This window comes from Papaver somniferum, chromosome 2 (assembly GCF_003573695.1).
Source record: "Papaver somniferum cultivar HN1 chromosome 2, ASM357369v1, whole genome shotgun sequence".
Lineage (NCBI taxonomy): Eukaryota > Viridiplantae > Streptophyta > Magnoliopsida > Ranunculales > Papaveraceae > Papaver > Papaver somniferum.
In genome coordinates this window covers 118,691,142-118,709,413 of record NC_039359.1, presented here as the reverse complement: position 1 = coordinate 118,709,413, position 18,272 = coordinate 118,691,142, and the positions used below count along the sequence as shown (strand labels likewise).

Sequence of the window (18,272 nt, the reverse complement as noted above, 5' to 3'; positions counted from 1 at the left end):
ACAACACCACCCAATATTTCGTTTGGCAATCTGAATAGACAAACTCCAATATACTTTCAAGAGAATCAACTAGACAGTTAGACTCAATCTATCAAAAGTATATCAAAGAGTTTTATATCTCTATCTCTTGATTCGATCCGCAATCAGCAAATAGGGATTTGCGAGCCCGATTGGATATAAAAGGATTAACTTGAATGGTACCAAAGACTAATGTTCAAGTGTGAATCAATTCACTCAACAACCCTAAGGCCGGATACAAAACTGATTGAGATTAACGTACAACCTGCGATATTTCTATTATATAAATAAAACATAATGCGGAAAAGAAATAACACAGACACCAGAATTTTATTAACGAGGAAACCGCAAATGCAGAAAAACCCCGGGACCTAGTCCAGAATAAACACACACTGATAATAAGTTGTTACACCAATTTCCTACTACCTATTCGGACTAGATGTAATACCTTCTTCAGCACTTGTAGAACTCCTAGAAGAATACCGATTCTCTTTAGGAACTCTTCACACAAATCTTCTAGCAGAACCCTAGGCTCTCTTTAGAAGATACCACAACACGATTGATACGATTCGATATTTTGCTTGCACAAAATACCGGTTTGATTTCCCTTTAGATGTAAATCAAGGTTTCGGAAATCTTGTGTTTATTTTGATAAAAAAAATTAGTAGGTAAAAGTAATATCAAAACAAACGTGTAGATTACGGTTTTAACTTACAATCAATATGCGTACACACAAGGAGTCCATGAACCTGATTTCCGTAAGTAAACTTGGGTGATTTCAAAGATCAATTTCCAAGTTAAGAAAACCCTAATAAATCTACCACAAGAACAACTAGAATAAATCTAGAGATATCTTGTTTAAAACTTCTCAAGGATTTTTATGAGATGCCTCAAAAGAAGTTTTTCTTTCTAGTCTCCGATTTCGACTAACAAGTGTTGGTATACGATCGGAAACTGAAACCTATCAAAACCTAGGGTTTATGATCATCAATTCTGGAATGGTTTTATATCAGAAGAGAAAACCTTAGAATAGACAAGAGGTGAAAAACCTAGATTACAAGTTGTATGATCAATCACGAAGATTAAATCCAACTTGGATTTGTGATCCCTAATACAAAGACTTTTATCTCACTCTCGTTCACGAAGAACGGAAGACGTGGAAAACAACCTGCAGAGCTTACGCCAATTATCCAAAGGGATGAAAAACTTGTAAACTCACGAACTTCCTATTTATAATGAACAATAGCTTGGAAGCTAAGCAGAGCTATTTTCCTTTTACAAGACTCTCCTAAATATGAGAGTCTTTCCTAAGTTAAAACTCTTGCCAAAATAATTAAATAAATAACTTATTTAGCAAAAATTATATTTATGTGAATAAATCACATTTTAACTTAGGTAGGAATCACAAACAATTTAATATGGTAATCAAAAGTGTTTGGACCAATAGCTAACTTGCTTAGATAAGGAAACATCACCAACTTGACCAAAAATCCCTTTTAGTCATGTATTGGGCCCAAGTTCGCGGACCACTCCAAATCTAATGGAATATTTCCTACTAATGAGATTAAGTCACTCATAACTTTATCGTTATAACTCGGAATTGAGTGATTCTTGGCTCATTGGATTCGCAAGTGATGGAATCCTAATATTGCATACTTTCTTATCATTTTGTAGGTGTTTATGATTTTTTTTTGCACCAATTGCTTGTAATTATGCCAAATTATGTATTTTGTAGTTCTTGTTTGTTGCAAGTAAAATGTGTGGCAATTGTCCTAATTTTTGTTCTGTAATGATAGGGGAATGGAAAGTATGGTCTGAACATGGAATATGAAGGAAGTGGAGCTACAATGCCCTATCAAGATAGATACAAAGTCAGTATTAGACAGACGCGTGCAACGGAGCCAGGTTGCCAGTAGACTTGTGAAGCTAATGGACCTACTAGTGGATGAGAAGCTTAAGACGAATAAATCTCTAGTCATGAAATGAAGTAATGGGCTGAAATCCAAGTGATACCCATCTTGGGAGTTAAAGAAAGAAGCCAGGTCCAAGTCCCATTCTCATATACCAAAACGAAGTATTCATGCTTTACACCAGAGTACCTAGCCATCATTCATCTCAACCCGATCTAACACACGAGAAACAAGTTTTTCTCTGTGTTCTTCTTTCCCAGAAATTCACTCAACTTATCTTTATCTCACGATTTTCTTAGCATGTCAAATCCATCAAACCCATACCTCTATCACCACTTTTACCTTGTCAAGACTAGTTGCTTACCTTTTCCATTACCATTTCAGTCATAGCCCTAGGCTTTGACTCATAGGATAAGCTAGGGATTTTATTTTCTGCAAACATCATCAACATCATTCAAATGGATGAGGATAAGTGCAGTGGCGGTAGATGAAGGATGAGTCTTGCAAAGTGGTGAGTTTCGAGAAACAAAATCCCCAAATATTATAATGTTTCTGTTGAGAATATGGATTAAAAATTGGGGAAAATCTGTGTATAAATGGGGGGTTGTGTTTTGTTAGAAAGTATGCAGTGAAGTGTGGTTGAAAATACTCTTAAGTAACTTCATTTGTGCTCAGTGTTTTTGAGGAATCAGTTTGAAAGATAATAGGCTTCAATTTCATCAATGGGATTATCTATGTTTGAATTCTATTTGCCTTTTGTTCTCAATATGTTCTAAATTCTTACCTAGGGCATAGATGAAGCCCTTAACTTACTACTAGATGATTCATGTTTTAGTTATTGTTCTTATTGTGCTTTACTGAGTTAAGAGATGTTTAACTTTTGATCTGCAATGTACTACTTTCACCTAGTATATCATGTATCCTAGGTTGTTAGAACGCCTGTATTTTGTAGCATCAACTTATGTTTAATTGATACCTTTAATCTTTGATTAGTTGTGATGTAAGAATACATCTAATACTAGCGATTAATGCTTTAGTTGACGTTGAACTATCCATCTATGAAACCCCTTAGGAAAGGCGAAAGACTCGTATCTTCACCGCTGATCCGTTATAAGGGAAAAAAACAATTTTTGTAGCTGAATTTCTAGTAGAGGTTAAGCGGTGGACTCAACTGCCCTAGTACCTCTTAGTTGACTGTTTTCAACTCTCATTGCATCCATATTTCTATTTCAATCTTCTAGTTTAATCTTTGCCAGCATCTTGTCGTTTCGACACACAAACTCCCCTTTGTTACTTCTTATTGGAATCAGTATAAGTTAGGTTTAATAAATTCAACTTCACACCAACCAAGTCCCTGTGGGAACGATTCGTGCTTATTGTTTGCTACATTGTAGACACCGTATACTTGCGGATAATATAATTGTAGGTTTTCCAGTCCTACCAAGTTTTTGGCGCCGCTGCCGGGGACTCGGTAGCGGTGTAGTTGCTTCTTTTTTTCCACTTTACTGATTTCAGTTCAAGTTCTGTACATTTTTTGTTTCAGTTTTAGATTGTAGCTTGTCTACTTCATTTGTTTCACTTAGTTGTTTCAACCATCTGTATATATAATCTTCGCCTCATCTCTTTAGTATTCCACTGTAGTTTCTATTTCTGCTTCACTTAGATTACCTGCAAGTTTTCTTCGCATATTAGCTAGTTTTTCTTTTTATTTCTTTCTTTCTTTCTCAGTTCATTAGATTACTACAATCTGTGGCATGTTGTTGCATTCATAACTTAGTTCTGTTCTGTAATTCAAAGTTGTACATGTTATTCTCACATTGTATCACATTCTGTAGTTGTTTATCAAATTGCATCTCGTTATAATATCATTACAAATCTGTAGCCTGCCATCGTAGTTTAACTTTAATCCCTTTCTGCATCTAGTTAAGACAACTGAAACTGTATATACTTATCTGGATTTTTAATTTTCCTGCATAACTATTGTTCTCTCTACTGTGTTAGCATAAGTTTGATTAGGATAGAGAGTCTGTAACTATTTTTCACATAATCTCTTTGTAGCATTAGTATAACTCTGTAGAGTATATCATCTGTAGCTTTGTTGTTGTACTGATTTTCAGTTAACCCATTTGTTCTCATAATCTGCACCTGTAATATATCCATCTTAGCTGTAGATTTGTTCTGTAGCATTTTAGCTATAATTTTTCTTTCTATCATTGGCATTCTGTTTAGCTGCATCTTTATAGCGTATCTTGTTGAGTTGTCTGCATCTTTATCTAGTCGTGTTTATAGTTCAGTGTTGTAAAATTGTTAGATTTATACTTTTCAGTTTTCTCTGTCTCTAGCTTACTACAATCTGTAGCTTAATTCTGTAATATATTGACATCAATAGGATCATTCTAAATTTTTTTTGAAGCATCAGTGAAGAAATCATATTGCAGTCTGTAAACATTGTTTTTTCTATTGCCCTGTTGAGAACTGTTGCATTGATACAATACTATCACCTGCACTTGAACATTAAAGCTGCAAGGCTTGACTCGTCACATCTCAGCAGCACTGCATTCTCCTTACTGAAATCTCTGAACTTCAGTAACTGCTTCTTGTTACTGCATTCTCATGTAACTGCTTCTTGTCCCTTTTGCACTTGCATTGTTTCTGAAGGTAACATGTCAGCATAACTTAGATTTTTCTAAGGATTTTCTGTCACCTGTGTTTGGAGTCTCAGCAATTGTGTACATAGCTTTGTTAGTTCACTACCGCTGAGAATTTGTCATCACCCTGAATTCTGAATTGTGAATCTGACGAGCATCTTCCGAAGCTTGTTCATAGCACCGTCACCAAACCCACCACTTCATATTGCAGAACCCCTTGTCTGAAATTTTCAGTATTAGTGATTTTGTATCATTGCTTCAGCTGTATAATTCTGAGTACTGAATTTCTTTGCTTTAAGTTAATAGGTACCTGCAATCTCTGATGTGCAAACCCAAGAAGGAGGAGAAAAAAAAGAGGGAGACAACCTGTAGGTTGTGCCTAAACCCGGTCTTGTACCGGCGGTATCGTTCCTCAACTTAAATAGTTTTGTCTTGAATGATACAACATTCTCGCATGCAAACTACACTAGATACTTCATCATCAAACCCCTGCAACACATTTGTATACATGATTCTGTGATTGTGAGTAAACGGCTTGCTAGCTTTATTATTATATCACTGACTATTCAGTCGATCTTGGCAATATTTGTGCACTCATCCCTGAAGTTGATTGTCAAAAGCATAAATCTGTGATATATCCTGACTATCTGTTGAACTAGTATGATTGATACCTTTGTGCATGAATCAGTAATACTTGAGTCGCATGTTCGCTTGCTGAATCTGTTATGTTCTGTGAACTATCTAAACTTTGAAACTTACTGATTCTGCAAGAGTTATGTGCATTTGCTGCTTGGCTGATCAGCATAGCATAATAGTTCCATGTGCATTTACCAGTTCTCAGAACTAGCTTTTTGATTCTCGAATCTTTGTTTCCTTGTATTGTGAGTTGCGTGCTTGTCTGATTGTTATAACATGTTCACTGATGTGCATGCTAGGCTATGATTGTGTCTTTTCGAGACGATACAAATCGTTTAGTTAAAATTCAGCGAGAGTACGTAGTCGAGATTCCCGTGTCTTTTCAGGAAAGACCTGACCAACCTGAGACAATGGATGAGGAGTCAATCCAACCCCGCAGTCTCAAGGACTACATGTATCCCACGAGGGCAAGCCAGCCCCTCTTGCATTGTTTTACCAGAAACTGCTGGTCAGTTTGAATTGAAAGCGAGCACGATACATATGCTCCCTGTGTTTCGAGGGGTTGAAGCTGAAAACCCCTACCATCATGTAAGAGAGTTTGAAGAGATTTGTGGGACTTTGCGTTTCACTCAAATGCCGGAAGAGTCCCTGAAATTGAGATTATTTCCCTTCTCTTTGAAGGAAAAGGCCAAATCTTGGCTCTATGCCCTGCAACCACAGTCAATTAGGACATGGGATGATCTTACGAAGGAATTTTTCAAAAAGTTCTTCCCAAATCACAAGACTGCGACCATTCGTCAAAGTCTGAATAGCTTTGTGCAATTAGAGGGTGAGACCTTAGCTAAATACCTGGAGAGGTTCAATGACTTATTGCTTCAGTGTCCTCACCATGGTTTCGAAAAATGGAGACTGGTGCAAATTTTGTATGAAAGTCTAGATGTTGCCACCCGAACAATAATTGAGTCAATATGCAATGGTTTATTTATTGACAAAAGTGTCGATGAGTCATGGACCTTTTTACATGAAGTTGCCGAGAAAACTCAGCAACGGGAGTCTGTTAGAGAACCTAGGAAGTCGACCAACAGGGGTAGTGTTCATAATATAGAGTGACTTTGAGGGTAATGCTAAAATTTCATCTCTAGCTAGGATAGTTGAGGCTTTAGATTTGGAGAAAAATATAAAATTTGTCGCTTGTACTTCTTGTAACCCAGTTGAGGTTTCTGTTTGTGCTGCATGTAATAGTTCTGACCATCTAGTGGACAGTTGCTCAGAAATACTTGCATTTCAAGAATCTAGACTTGAACAGGCCCATGTTTTGTATCAAAAGCAATAACATAACCCTTATTCACCGACCTACAACCCAGGGTGGAGGAACCACCCTAACTTTTCATGGTCCAAGGGCCCTGTACAAGGGGGTACATCAGGAAACACACAAGGGTATGCACACCCTAGAAACCCCCAGGTCGTACACACAGTACCCTGCTGAGAAAAAATTGTCTAGCATTGAAGAAAGTGTCGGTCTGTTGACCCAAAATCTTTTGCAAATTCAGAAGTCGACTGACCAACGTTTTACAAGTCTAGAACTTAAGATGGGTCAAATTTGCGATGCACTAAATGAGAGGGAAAAGGGTAAACTCCCAAGTCAGCCTCAACAAAATCCTAAGAGTGCATTTCAGGCAGGTACTTATACTTGCAATGTGTCTTTACATGTGAATGCTGTTACTACTCTTCGTAGTGGTAAAGTAATTGATAATAATGTAGGCGTACCACATACCAATGAGTCTGAGTCAGACTCATCATTGCGTACAACGCCACAGAAAACATCCATTGTAGAAAATGAATCTGAGCATGTTTGTAAATCTAAAAATTCTACTGATGTTGATGTTTCTTTGCCAACTAATGTTCCTGTTGCTCCAATTCCTCAAAGGTTGGTGCAGCAGAAGAAAGGCACCCATTACAATGAGATGTTAGAGATGTTCAAAAGAGTCAACATCCCATTTCTTGAGGCAATTAAGAAAATCCCTGCATATGCTAAATTCCTCAAGGATTTGTGTACACAAAAGCGCAAGCTTAATGTACACAAACGTTCCTTTATAGCTGAGCAGGTAAGTTCTATCATTCAAAACAAGACTCCACCTAAGTTTAGAGACCCAGGTTGTCCCACAATCACATGCAAGATAGGTGACCATACGGTCAATAAGGCGTTACTAGACTTAGGGGCCAGTGTGAACCTACTGCCATATTCGGTATATGTGCAGTTAGGTCTTGGAGAGTGGAAAGCAACACCTATAACTCTGCAATTGGCGGACAGATCCGTCAAAGTTCCTCGAGGTGTGGTAGAAGATGTTTTGATTAAGGTTGATAAGTTCTATTTTCCTTTGGACTTCATTGTTTTAGATACTCAGCCTGTGCAGAACCCAGACTGTCACATTCCTGTCATTTTAGGACGTCCCTTCTTGGCGACATCCAACGCAATCATTAACTGTCGTAATGGAGTGATGAAATTGTCGTTTGGTAACATGACTGTGGATTTGAATGTTTTTAATGCTAGCCAATAACATTTAGATCTTGATGATGATAATGATGTGCATGAAATCAATATGATAGAAAGTTTGGTTCATGATTCGTTGTCTAGTAACATGTCTAGGCATAGTTACTATTGTTTATTAGATGGTTTTTCTGGTTACAATCAGATTCATATTGCACCTGAAGATCAGGAAAAGACTACATTTACATGTCCTTTTAGAACGTTTGCTTATCGTCGTATACCCTTTGGGTTGTGTAATGAACCCGCCACATTTCAACGTTGTATGATGAGCATTTTTTCGGACATGATAGATAATTTCCTTGAGATCTTTATGGATGATTTATCTGTGTTTAGATCTTGTTTTGATGAATGTTTGAACAATCTCACTCATGTGCTGATTAGATGTAAAGAAAAAAAATTTGGTTTTGAATTGGGAAAAGTGTAATTTTATGGTGAACTCAGGCATAGTTTTAGGACATATCATCTCTGAAAAAAGCATTGAAGTAGATAAGGATAAAGTTGAACTCATTCAACACTTGCCGCAACCTCGCTCTGTGAGGGAGGTTAGATCATTTGTAGGCCATGCTAGTTTCTACCGTAGATTCATTAAAGATTTCAGTAAGATCTCAAGGCCACTGTGTAATCTACTTGGTAAAGATGTTTCTTTTGTGTTTGATGATTCTTGTGTGCGTGCTTGGGAAGAACTCAAAACTCTTCTAATTTCAGCTCCTATAGTCCGACCACCTGACTGGAAGAACTCAAAACTCTTCTAATTTCAGCTCTTATACAGTTTCAAAAATTACTAAAATTTCGTTGGGTAACGTACGACTTCCTAGACCAAATGATGAACGTCCATCATTTGATGATATCTCTATTGGACTTTGTGGAAAGAAGATTGTTTGGAGTCAAGGAAAGTTTCATACTAATGATCTTAGCATTGATTTAGTAGCTTTTGGAAAACTCGGTATCTCTAACCTTTGTCCATCCACTATTGAGTATTCTTGGTGGAGTTATGAGTTTGCGGAATTAGTCTACTTCCTTGAAATCCGGTAATAGAAATCTTGACATTTGTGGTTTTATCATCTTTCAAATGATTACAATGACCTCTCACATCAAGATGTTGGGCTATCCTTGTTTAATTATCCAAATTTTCCATGATCGTGGACTTGATTTTATTGGAAATTCTCTTGGGGTTCCCAAACTTGTTCATCCATGCACCTTTCGGCGTATAAGGGAGAATGTTCGCAAGCGACAAAGAGGTACTCCTCTTGATGTTGAAGACCATTCCACCTTGAGGCTTATTCAAAAGGTCTACAAGGGAGTGTGCAAGGTAAATGCAAGAGTGAAGTGCTTAAAAGATCAAGGGTTGTTGATTGGAACCAAGTGTCCCGAGCTCAAGGAAGAGTTGGTCTCAATTCAAGCAACTTGGAAAGTGTCCGATGATGAAGGTGATGAGTAATACATCTTCTTATATGCCTAGTAAGTCTTCTTTTTGGATTAGTTGGAAGAATAACTAATGCTTTGAATAGCGAAAATTGTGACTACACATAGCTATTTTTGTTTTCATCTTCTTATGTTATTTTTTAGGTTTATTCTAAAAATATTTGGAGGATGATTGTTATTGCAGTATTTTCTTGGTTTGTTATATTGTAATATTTTTATGGGATATGTATTGTTTGCGTGCGTGAACTTGAAGGTCCCATATTGCGGTCAAAAGTAAAGTTGTTCATGAATTGATATTCGTATTGATGAAAGGACGAATGGATTTTTGACATATACAAAAGTTATGCCTATGCAATCATGTATTTGATGGAAAATAGGATTAAAATCTTTTGTATGACAAGGATAAAGTCTATTATGTTGTTATGCATTTAATGATGCAAAGATAGAATAGATCCTTGTATGTTATCCACGGTATTGATCTTCATTGATCCATTTTATTATGTTTTACCGTGAAGGCTCCATTATGTGTCTTATGTTGAGCACCTTACAACTAAGTCGATTAACCTTGGCTTTGTTGGTTGTGCCGTAAGATGCTATATGTTGAGCGTTAAGAACTAAATTAATCATCCTTGGTTATTTAGTTTTGTACTCCATAAGTTTTCTTTCTTATGTTGAGTACATGTGCGGTTAAGATGGTCATGTTCCATGATAATCTTAGTCGGGGTTCCATAATCTCTTATGTTGAGCCCAAAATAATTAAATTGATTACCTCAGTGATTAATTTGGTTATTTGTTTGTATTCCGATTAGATTAATTATAGGTTCTCTTGTAATTAATTTAATTGAGTTTTCATATATTCCACAAGTTCTTGTGTTGAGTATATGAACGTCTACACTATCATGTTCTTTTGGTTAATGTAGTCACATATTCCGTAAGGTTTTCCTTATGTCGAGTACTTGAACGGTTAAGTTAGTCACCTCCATATGATTAACTTAGTCGTATCTTGTTGCTCCGTGAGCTTACTTATGTTGAGCACTTTCAATTAAATTGATCACTTTTGTGGTTTTGATTTAATTGCGTATTCCAATTAGAATATTCATGGGTTTACTTGTGAGTATTTTGGTTGAGTTTTGGATATAAAAAATCATTCACATGGTTTTTGGTGTCCAAATAAAAATATTTCTTTTCTTTCGAAATTAAGGTCGCTCTTGCTGTTCCTTTGGGAATGACATCAAATGGGGGCGAGTTCTTTTAAACTTGTGCTTAATGGTAATATCTTGCGGGGAGTGCGGCTGTGGAATTTTATAGGGGTTATCTTGCGTCTTAAGACTCCTTGATGAATGTTGTTAGATTCGGCTATAATATTGCATCTAAATTAAGATGATATGTTTTCTTTCTTTTGGTCATGAAATGTCTCTTGTGGAAATTTCATTATGAACCCGTTCTTGTACCTTTGCCAATTTTATTGACAAAAAGGGGGAGAAATATTGTAGGTCACACTACAAATACATATGGTTTTCGGATCATTGTGTAAGGGGGAGTGGTTTCTGTGATCGAGATGGAGTATTGACTAAGGGGGAGTGATACATATCACCATAGTATTATTGTTAAAGTCGTGATGCAATTGGACTTTGATGTTCATAATAATACTATGACATTGTATAATAATGATCGAGAATCACGATTTCTCTCATTGTTATAGATATGGATCTTCAACAACGGTGATACTAAACTTACAACCTTTGGGATCATTGGAGTACTTGGAAGGACGAAGATTTCAAGGAACGTTGAAGATTGTACTATGGAATACGAGCCACTAAAGTTTATCTTTTTTTTGTATTCCATATGTATTAATAGTTTTGTCACTAAAATTGACAAAGGGGGAGATTGTTAGATCATAGCTCGGTCAACCTCGCATGTGTTGCTATATCAAGCATGTTTGTCAATGTTAGTGATCAAAACTATAAAATCTTGATTTCTAGCCTATTAGCTAAGTCTCGGACTAGGATAAGAAAAGTGTAGTTGAGCTCAAGGACTTCATGGTGATTCAACGACAACGACGAAGGTATACACCAAGGAACCGTGGAACTTTATAAACAAAAAGGTATGTGAAGACTTGAAATTATCTATCACTCGAAAGTCTATTTATTCTTCTCATACTTCTTATGATACAAAAGTCGTATGCTATATAGACTAGATCATATACACTTGATGTTTCGAGCTGAGTATTCATTGCTTATCTTTTACTCGAAATCATGTGTTGGTAAAGCGTTTCTCTTTGATCAGGTTTATCTTCACCTAGTGACGAAAGTCATGAAAGTATCAATCACTTTGGAAATTGCTCTGACGAGAAAGGTCTGTTGTTCTTCACGACTGAATATCGCCCTCTGAGAATGTTTTAATGATTAAAATGAGAGTTTAGATTATATAACCATGTATTCCTTGAACCGAAGTTTTCGAACTTTGTTGATCTAGAGAAATCGGTAGGATTGTGGAATTGGCTTGCCAAGTCCGCGAACTGACGGAAGTTCTCGACCGAGAATTTCTGCTGGGATTTTCAAAAATCGTTTGTGTGTTAAGTCCGCGAACCCAGTCTGCGAACTGGCAGTAGTTCTCGACCCGAGAATTTCTGCTGATTTTGGAAAACTCAACCGATTAACTTAAGTCCGCAAACTTGTTTGTGAGCTTAAGAGGTTATGATCTAAAGATGTGCTCTGAACATGAAACATTAATTATTAAGGAATGCTTTATGCAAACTGTGGCTATAATGTTCATGAGCCGATTCTAATCGAATCGAATCATCTTTGTTTCAATTGTGTCTTGTGTAGTTACATAAGATCTCATAGCAATTGAACAACTCTTAACTAGTTCATTTGAGTCAATTGAACTAGTTATGGTGAAGAAGAACATGATTAATATGAGATGATCATATGGTTGACCTTTTGGGTTATCATGTTGAACCAACATACGTGTACTCGTTTAGGCATGGTTTTTCTCAAACCCAGTAAACGTGTACCCAAGTGTGTGTGACAAGCTATGTCTTTAGATCTAACGGTTGAGAGATATTGGCTTGAATCTAAATCAGGTTTTCATCTAACGGTGAATAGAGTTTGCTTTGTACCTAAGGCAAAACCCTGATTTGAAGGCTATATAAAGGAGACTTTTAGCATTGAGCAAACCTAATCCCCACACGTCTGTGTGCTACTAGTGCTCTCGCTAGAGTCGATCTCTATTAACTCTTGAGTTTATTCTCTAAACTCGAGTTAACGACTTAAAGACTTCATTGGGATTGTGAAGCCAGACCGATACTACTTTTATCGTAGTTGTGTGATATGATCTTGCATCTTCTATCGTACGAGTACAATCGATTGATTGGCTTGAGATCGTGAGAGTTCTCCGATAGGCAAGATAAAGAATTCACAAACATATTCGTCTTACTGTTTGTGATTCCTCGACAATCCGCTTGTGTAGTCAGGAAGGATTGTAGAGAGGTGATTGATTAATCTAGGCTGTTCTTCGGGAATATAAGTTCGGATTATCAATTGTTTCTTGTTACCTCGATTTTATATCTAAAGACGGAATAAAACCTAGGGTTTATATGTGGGAGACAGATTTATCCTTTTGATAAACTTTTCTGTGTGAGACAGATTCGTTTATTATCAAGTCTGTGATTTTGGGTTGCAGCAACTCTTTGTTGTGGGTGAGATCATCAAAGCGAATCAAGTACGCAGTGTCCTGCTGGGATCAGAGGCGTAGGAGTACATATGTACCTCGTATCAGTGGGAGATTGGTAGGGGTTCAACTATAGATCAGTCCGAAGTTAGCTTGGAGTAGGCTAGTGTCTGTAGCGGCTTAATACAATATGTATTCAATCTGTACTAGGTCCCGGGGTTTTTCTGCATTTGCGGTTTCCTCGTTAACAAAACTTCTGGTGTCTGTGTTATTTATTTTCCGCATTATATTTTATATAATAGAAATAATACAGGTTGTGCGTTCGTGATCATCAACTTCTCTAATCCAACTTTTGGTTGTTGATTGTAGTTTATTGATCCTTTGACATTGGTCTTTGGTACCGTCCAAGTTATCTCTCTTTGATAAAGACTCGCTATTGATTTTAGCTTGAGTAGAAATCAAATCGAGAGATTGAGATAATAACTCTTTGAGATAATTTTTATCTAGATTGAGTCTGACTGTCTAGTTGATTCTCTAGCAAAGTATTTCGGAGTTAGTCCATACATATTGCTAAGCGAAATATTGGGTGGTGTTGTTAGACCCCCGCTTTTTCATTTTTGTCATGACCAAACATGTGGAGGCCATTTTATTGCCAAGAAAACTGCTGCAAAAGTCTTGCAGAATGAGTTTTATTGGCCATCGTCGTTCAAAGACTTTCATGCTTATTTTATTGCTTGTGAACGCTGTCAGAAACTAGGAAGTATTTCAAAGAGAAACATGATGCTTTTGCACCCTATCTTAATTGTTGAACTGTTTGATGTGTGGGGAATCGATTTCATGGGTCCGTTTCCTAATTCTGAAGGTAATCTTTACATCCTTGTTGCTGTTGATTATGTTTCTAAGTGGGTAGAGGAAATTGCGACCAAAACAAATGACCATAAGGTAGTGCTTTCGTTCTTAAAAGAGAACATATTTTCTCGTTTTGGCACACCTAGAGCTATAATCAGTGATGGTGGTTCACACTTTTGCAATAGGCCTTTTGAGTCATTAATTCGCAAGTATGGTATAACTTATAAAGTCGCAACCCCATACCATCCACAGACCAGTGGCCAAGTAGAGGTTTCAAATAGGGAGATTAAGCATATTCTTGAAAACACAGTTAACCCGTCTAGAAAAGATTGGTCTTTGAGATTGAATGATGCTTTATGGGCTTATAGAACAGCATATGAAACTCCTATTGGTATGTCTCCTTACAGACTTGTGTATGGCAAGCCTTGTAATTTACCTGTTTAATTAGAACATCGTGCATATTGGGCTATCAAAAAGATTAACTTTTCTCTTGATAAGGCAGGTACCCAACGGAAACTCCAACTCAACGAGTTGGAAGAACTGAGGAATGATGCTTATGACAGTGCAAAGATGTACAAAGATAGAATGAAGGTATTCCATGACAAGCGCATTTTGCGCAAATTATTCACGCCTGGCCAAAAAGTCTTATTGTACAACTCACGTTTGCATCTTTTTCCAGGTAAATTGCGTTCTAGATGGACATGCCCATTCATGGTGCGAACAATATTCCCTCATGGAGCTGTAGAACTCGAAGATGTAGCAATTAAGAACGTCTTCAAGGTCAATGGACAAAGACTGAAGCCGTACCTTGAACCAATCCCACCTGAAATTGAAACCACAAATCTGGAAGACCCCATCTATGTGGACAGAAATGGTTCACCCCTTGTACATACCACAGGTTTAGAATTCCATTATCTCTCCTTGCTTTCTTTTGGTTTCAGTTTGCTAGATTAGCTTTTGTTGTATATAATCTTTGTTTTTTGTGATATCAACTTTGCTGCTCAACTATCTGGGTTGGCAACACTTTTTGGATCTGGTACTCTCTAACCTCTTCTCTATCTTCATGAACTTCATGCATGTTATAACTTTGTGAATCCTTAGAAACATTGAGGACACTGTTTAACATAGGTTTGGGGTACATGTAGATATCACATGAACTTTGTAGCGATTTGGTATGTTTGAATCTTGTGAATGGATAACACCTCAGAGAAAAAATGAAAAATGAAAAAATGGAGCTCATTTACCTTGATCTGTGATACCTGTGCATGATATAATATCTTAGGATTCTTAGTCTAGATGATGAGGCACCCCTGATTCTAGCATAATTCACATGTTGAAAAGAAATTTGCACATGCACGATCTACCAATACATGTATAGCCTCGGGTCGAGGTGTTTTATCGGTTAAGTAGACTGCCAATCATCTAGAATACTGAATGAGACTTGACTAGCTTGTTCTTTGGTTGGCTGGGATAGAAGTTGGAGGATACGTTAAGAAAAGCAACCATTGAATTTGACCGGGTACATCGAAAAGGGATGCCTCTTGCCAAAAGTGTCATGTAATGTATTGTTCTGTTTTTGTGTAAAGTTGTTGCGTCATCTTGTGTTTGCATATCTTGTTATTCCATAATTTGTGAAAAATCAGTTGAGAAAGAAAATCAGAAAAATTCAGAAAGAAGAGAAAATTCAGTTCAAAAAAAAAAAAAGTACTCATTATCTGTTATTATGTTCTATTTCAGTAAAAATGTTAAAGTGTCTCTCTTGCCTCAAAATGAGAGTAGTCAATGTAAAATTTTCTTTGTTGTTATGTGTTGTAAATGTTCTTGTAATATGCAAGGAGGGTGTAGCCATCGATGTACAACGCGGATAAGCTGAAATATCACCAACTCTTAGGTGAACATTCACAATTCTCGTAAAGCCGGACAACTAGCTTGGCTTTGAATTCAGTTCTTAGCCTAAAAACTATCTCTTAGCAATTGGCAGTCATAACTTCTGATCATTATCTAAACATATGTAGATACACTTTGCACTCTTATCACATGTCTTTAGTTGTTTCAGTGCTAGAATTGTGCCTTTGAAAGCTAGATTGACATATCCTTTTGCTGTGAGCTAAAACTGAATGCAGGTATCACTTTCATGGAATCTGAGCTTATGTTTTGTCTTAGAACCTTTTGGGTATATTTTGTCCAGCGCCAGTGGCGTAGGTAGACCTTTCTTTTGGTTTTGTGTTTTACTCGAGGACGAGCAAAAGGCAGGTTTGGGGGTATTTGATGGACACCTAATATTGCATACTTTCTTATCATTTTGTAGGTGTTTATGATACTTTGTTGCACTAATTTCTTGTAATTATGCCAAATTATGTATTTTGTAGTTCTTGTTTGTTGCAAGTAAAATGTGTGGCAATTGTCCTAATTTTTGTTCTGTAATGATAGGGGAATGGAAAGTATGGTCTGAACATGGAATATGAAGGAAGTGGAGCTACAATTCCCTATCAAGCTAGATACCAAGTCAGTGTTAGACAGACGCGTGCAACGGAGAAGGCAGCCAGGGTGCCAGTAGACTTGTGAATCTAATGGACCTAATAGTGGATGAGAAGCTCAAGAAGAATAAATCTCTAGTCATGAAATGAAGTAGTGGGTCGAAATCCAAGTGATACCCATATTGGGAGTTAAAGAAAGAATCCAGGTCCAAGTCTCATTCTCATATACCAAAAACGAAGTATTGATGCTTTACACCAGAGTACCTAGCCATCATTCATCTCAACCCGATCTAACACACGAGAAACAAGTTTTTCTCTGTGTTCTTCTTTCCCAGAAATTCACTCAGCTTATCTTTATCTCACGATTTTCTTAGCATGTCAAATCCATCAAACCCATACCTCTATCACCACTTTTACCTTGTCAAGACTAGTTGCTTACCTTTCCCATTACCATTTCAGTCATAGCCCTAGGCTTTGACTCATAGGATAAGCTAGGGATTTGATTTTCTGCAAACATCATCAACATCGGTCAAATGGATGAGGATTAGTGCAGTGGCGGTAGATGAAGGATGAGTCTTGCAAAGTGGTGAGTTTCGAGAAACAAAATCCCCAAATATTATAATGTTTCTGTTGAGAATATGGATTAAAAATTGGGGAGAAATCTGTGTATAAATGGGGGGTTGTGTTATGTTAGAAAGTATGCATTGAAGTGTGGTTGAAAATACTCTTAAGTAACTTCATTTGTGCTCAATGTTCTTGAGGAATCAGTGTGAAAGATAATAGGCTTCAATTTCATCAATGGGATTATCTATGTTTGAATTCTATTTGCCTTTTGTTCTCAATATGTTCTAAATTCTTAGCTTGGGCATAGATGAAGCCCTTAACTTACTACTAGATGATTCATGTTTTAGTTATTTTTCTTATTGTGATTTACTGAGCTAAGAGATGTTTAACTTTTGAGCTGCAATGTACTACTTTCACCTAGCATATCATGTATCCTAGGTTGTTAGAACACCTGTATTTTATAGCATCAACTTATGTTTAATTGATACCTTTAATTTTTGATTAGTTGTGCTGTGAGAAGACATCTATTGTTACTAAGGATTAATGCTTTATTTGACGTTGAACTATTGATAGACGCATTTATGTGTCTAATTTGTCCTCAATGTTTCGTATTGTTAGTACTCGTTTTCGTCCTTATTATGGTGTTTTGTGCGTTTGTAGGTATTTTCGGAGAAATAAACATGCGTGGAAAATTCAGCTCGAAAAGTTGTCTATGGCACCTCGGAGAACATGTGTTGTGCGGACTCTCATTTTGGTTAAGGGGCACCTCAATTACTAAGGGGCACCTCAATTGGGAAGCTACTATTTGCACCCCTACTCTGGATAGGGGGATACCCATCTTCATCGTTTCAAAATTCTGGTTTTGGCGGGAAATAATGGCAGCAGAAGAACATATTTCTGGTTCGAGATTTGGGATGATTTAGCGAAACTCAATGGCTGGATTTGCATAGGAAGGCGTGGTATGGGATTTTTCTTGAATTAAGTTGGGTTATATTGATCGGGTTAAAGATGGACAGTGTGCACGAGAATATCTCACCCTTTCCCACGAATTATGTGTTGTGCGTGTGTCTTGAGAGTGTTTGAACCAAACAATGACATTCAGTAGCGTGTTTTAGTGTGTATAACCAACAACAGATACGGAGAATCACTTGCAGACGCGTGAACGGGTTTTAAAAAGAAAAAAATAATCCCGTGATAGAAGAGTATTGAAGAGAGAATTATTTGCAGTTATGATGCGAGATTTGGGTGCAGTGAGGCTATATAAGTCGTTCAGGGTCAGTATAGTGCAGGGGAGAGAGATTGGGAGAGTTGCAGAGCATCAGAGAGTCGAGATAATCAAGTGGCAGGAAACCACCATTTCTGCTACTGTGAAGAACACGAAGAACATAATACCATCCTAGACAGTCGTTTATGCTACAGTAATTGCAACACAGCACTGGCAGTCTTACAAGCTACAGTAACAACGACTGATAGTTGACAGTCTAATATATTACAATAACAGCGACAGTTTGCATTTATCGTTCTCTGT

The 18,272-nt window shown here is 37.1% G+C and overlaps 1 protein-coding gene across 2 annotated transcripts; it reads left to right on the top strand.

Moving 5' to 3' along the window:
* The first annotated feature begins 2,126 nt into the window (after nucleotides 1-2,126).
* LOC113348942 lies at nucleotides 2,127-9,280 on the top strand. 2 transcript variants are annotated; one of them, XM_026592858.1, is made up of 2 exons: nucleotides 2,127-2,439; nucleotides 4,883-9,280. In XM_026592858.1, exon 2 carries the CDS (start codon nucleotides 6,523-6,525, stop codon nucleotides 7,768-7,770), a length of 1,248 nt encoding a protein of 415 aa, XP_026448643.1. In that variant the 5' UTR covers nucleotides 2,127-2,439; nucleotides 4,883-6,522; the 3' UTR covers nucleotides 7,771-9,280. The 2 variants fall into 2 exon arrangements, with proteins under 2 accessions (XP_026448643.1, XP_026448644.1); XM_026592859.1 differs by having other exon boundaries at nucleotides 4,876-9,280.
* Nucleotides 9,281-18,272: the final 8,992 nt, after the last annotated feature.

Excerpts from the sequence above, each read along its gene's own strand:
- LOC113348942 (XM_026592858.1), top strand. The coding sequence starts at position 6,523 with ATGTTTTGTATCAAAAGCAATAACATAACCCTTATTCACCGACCTACA.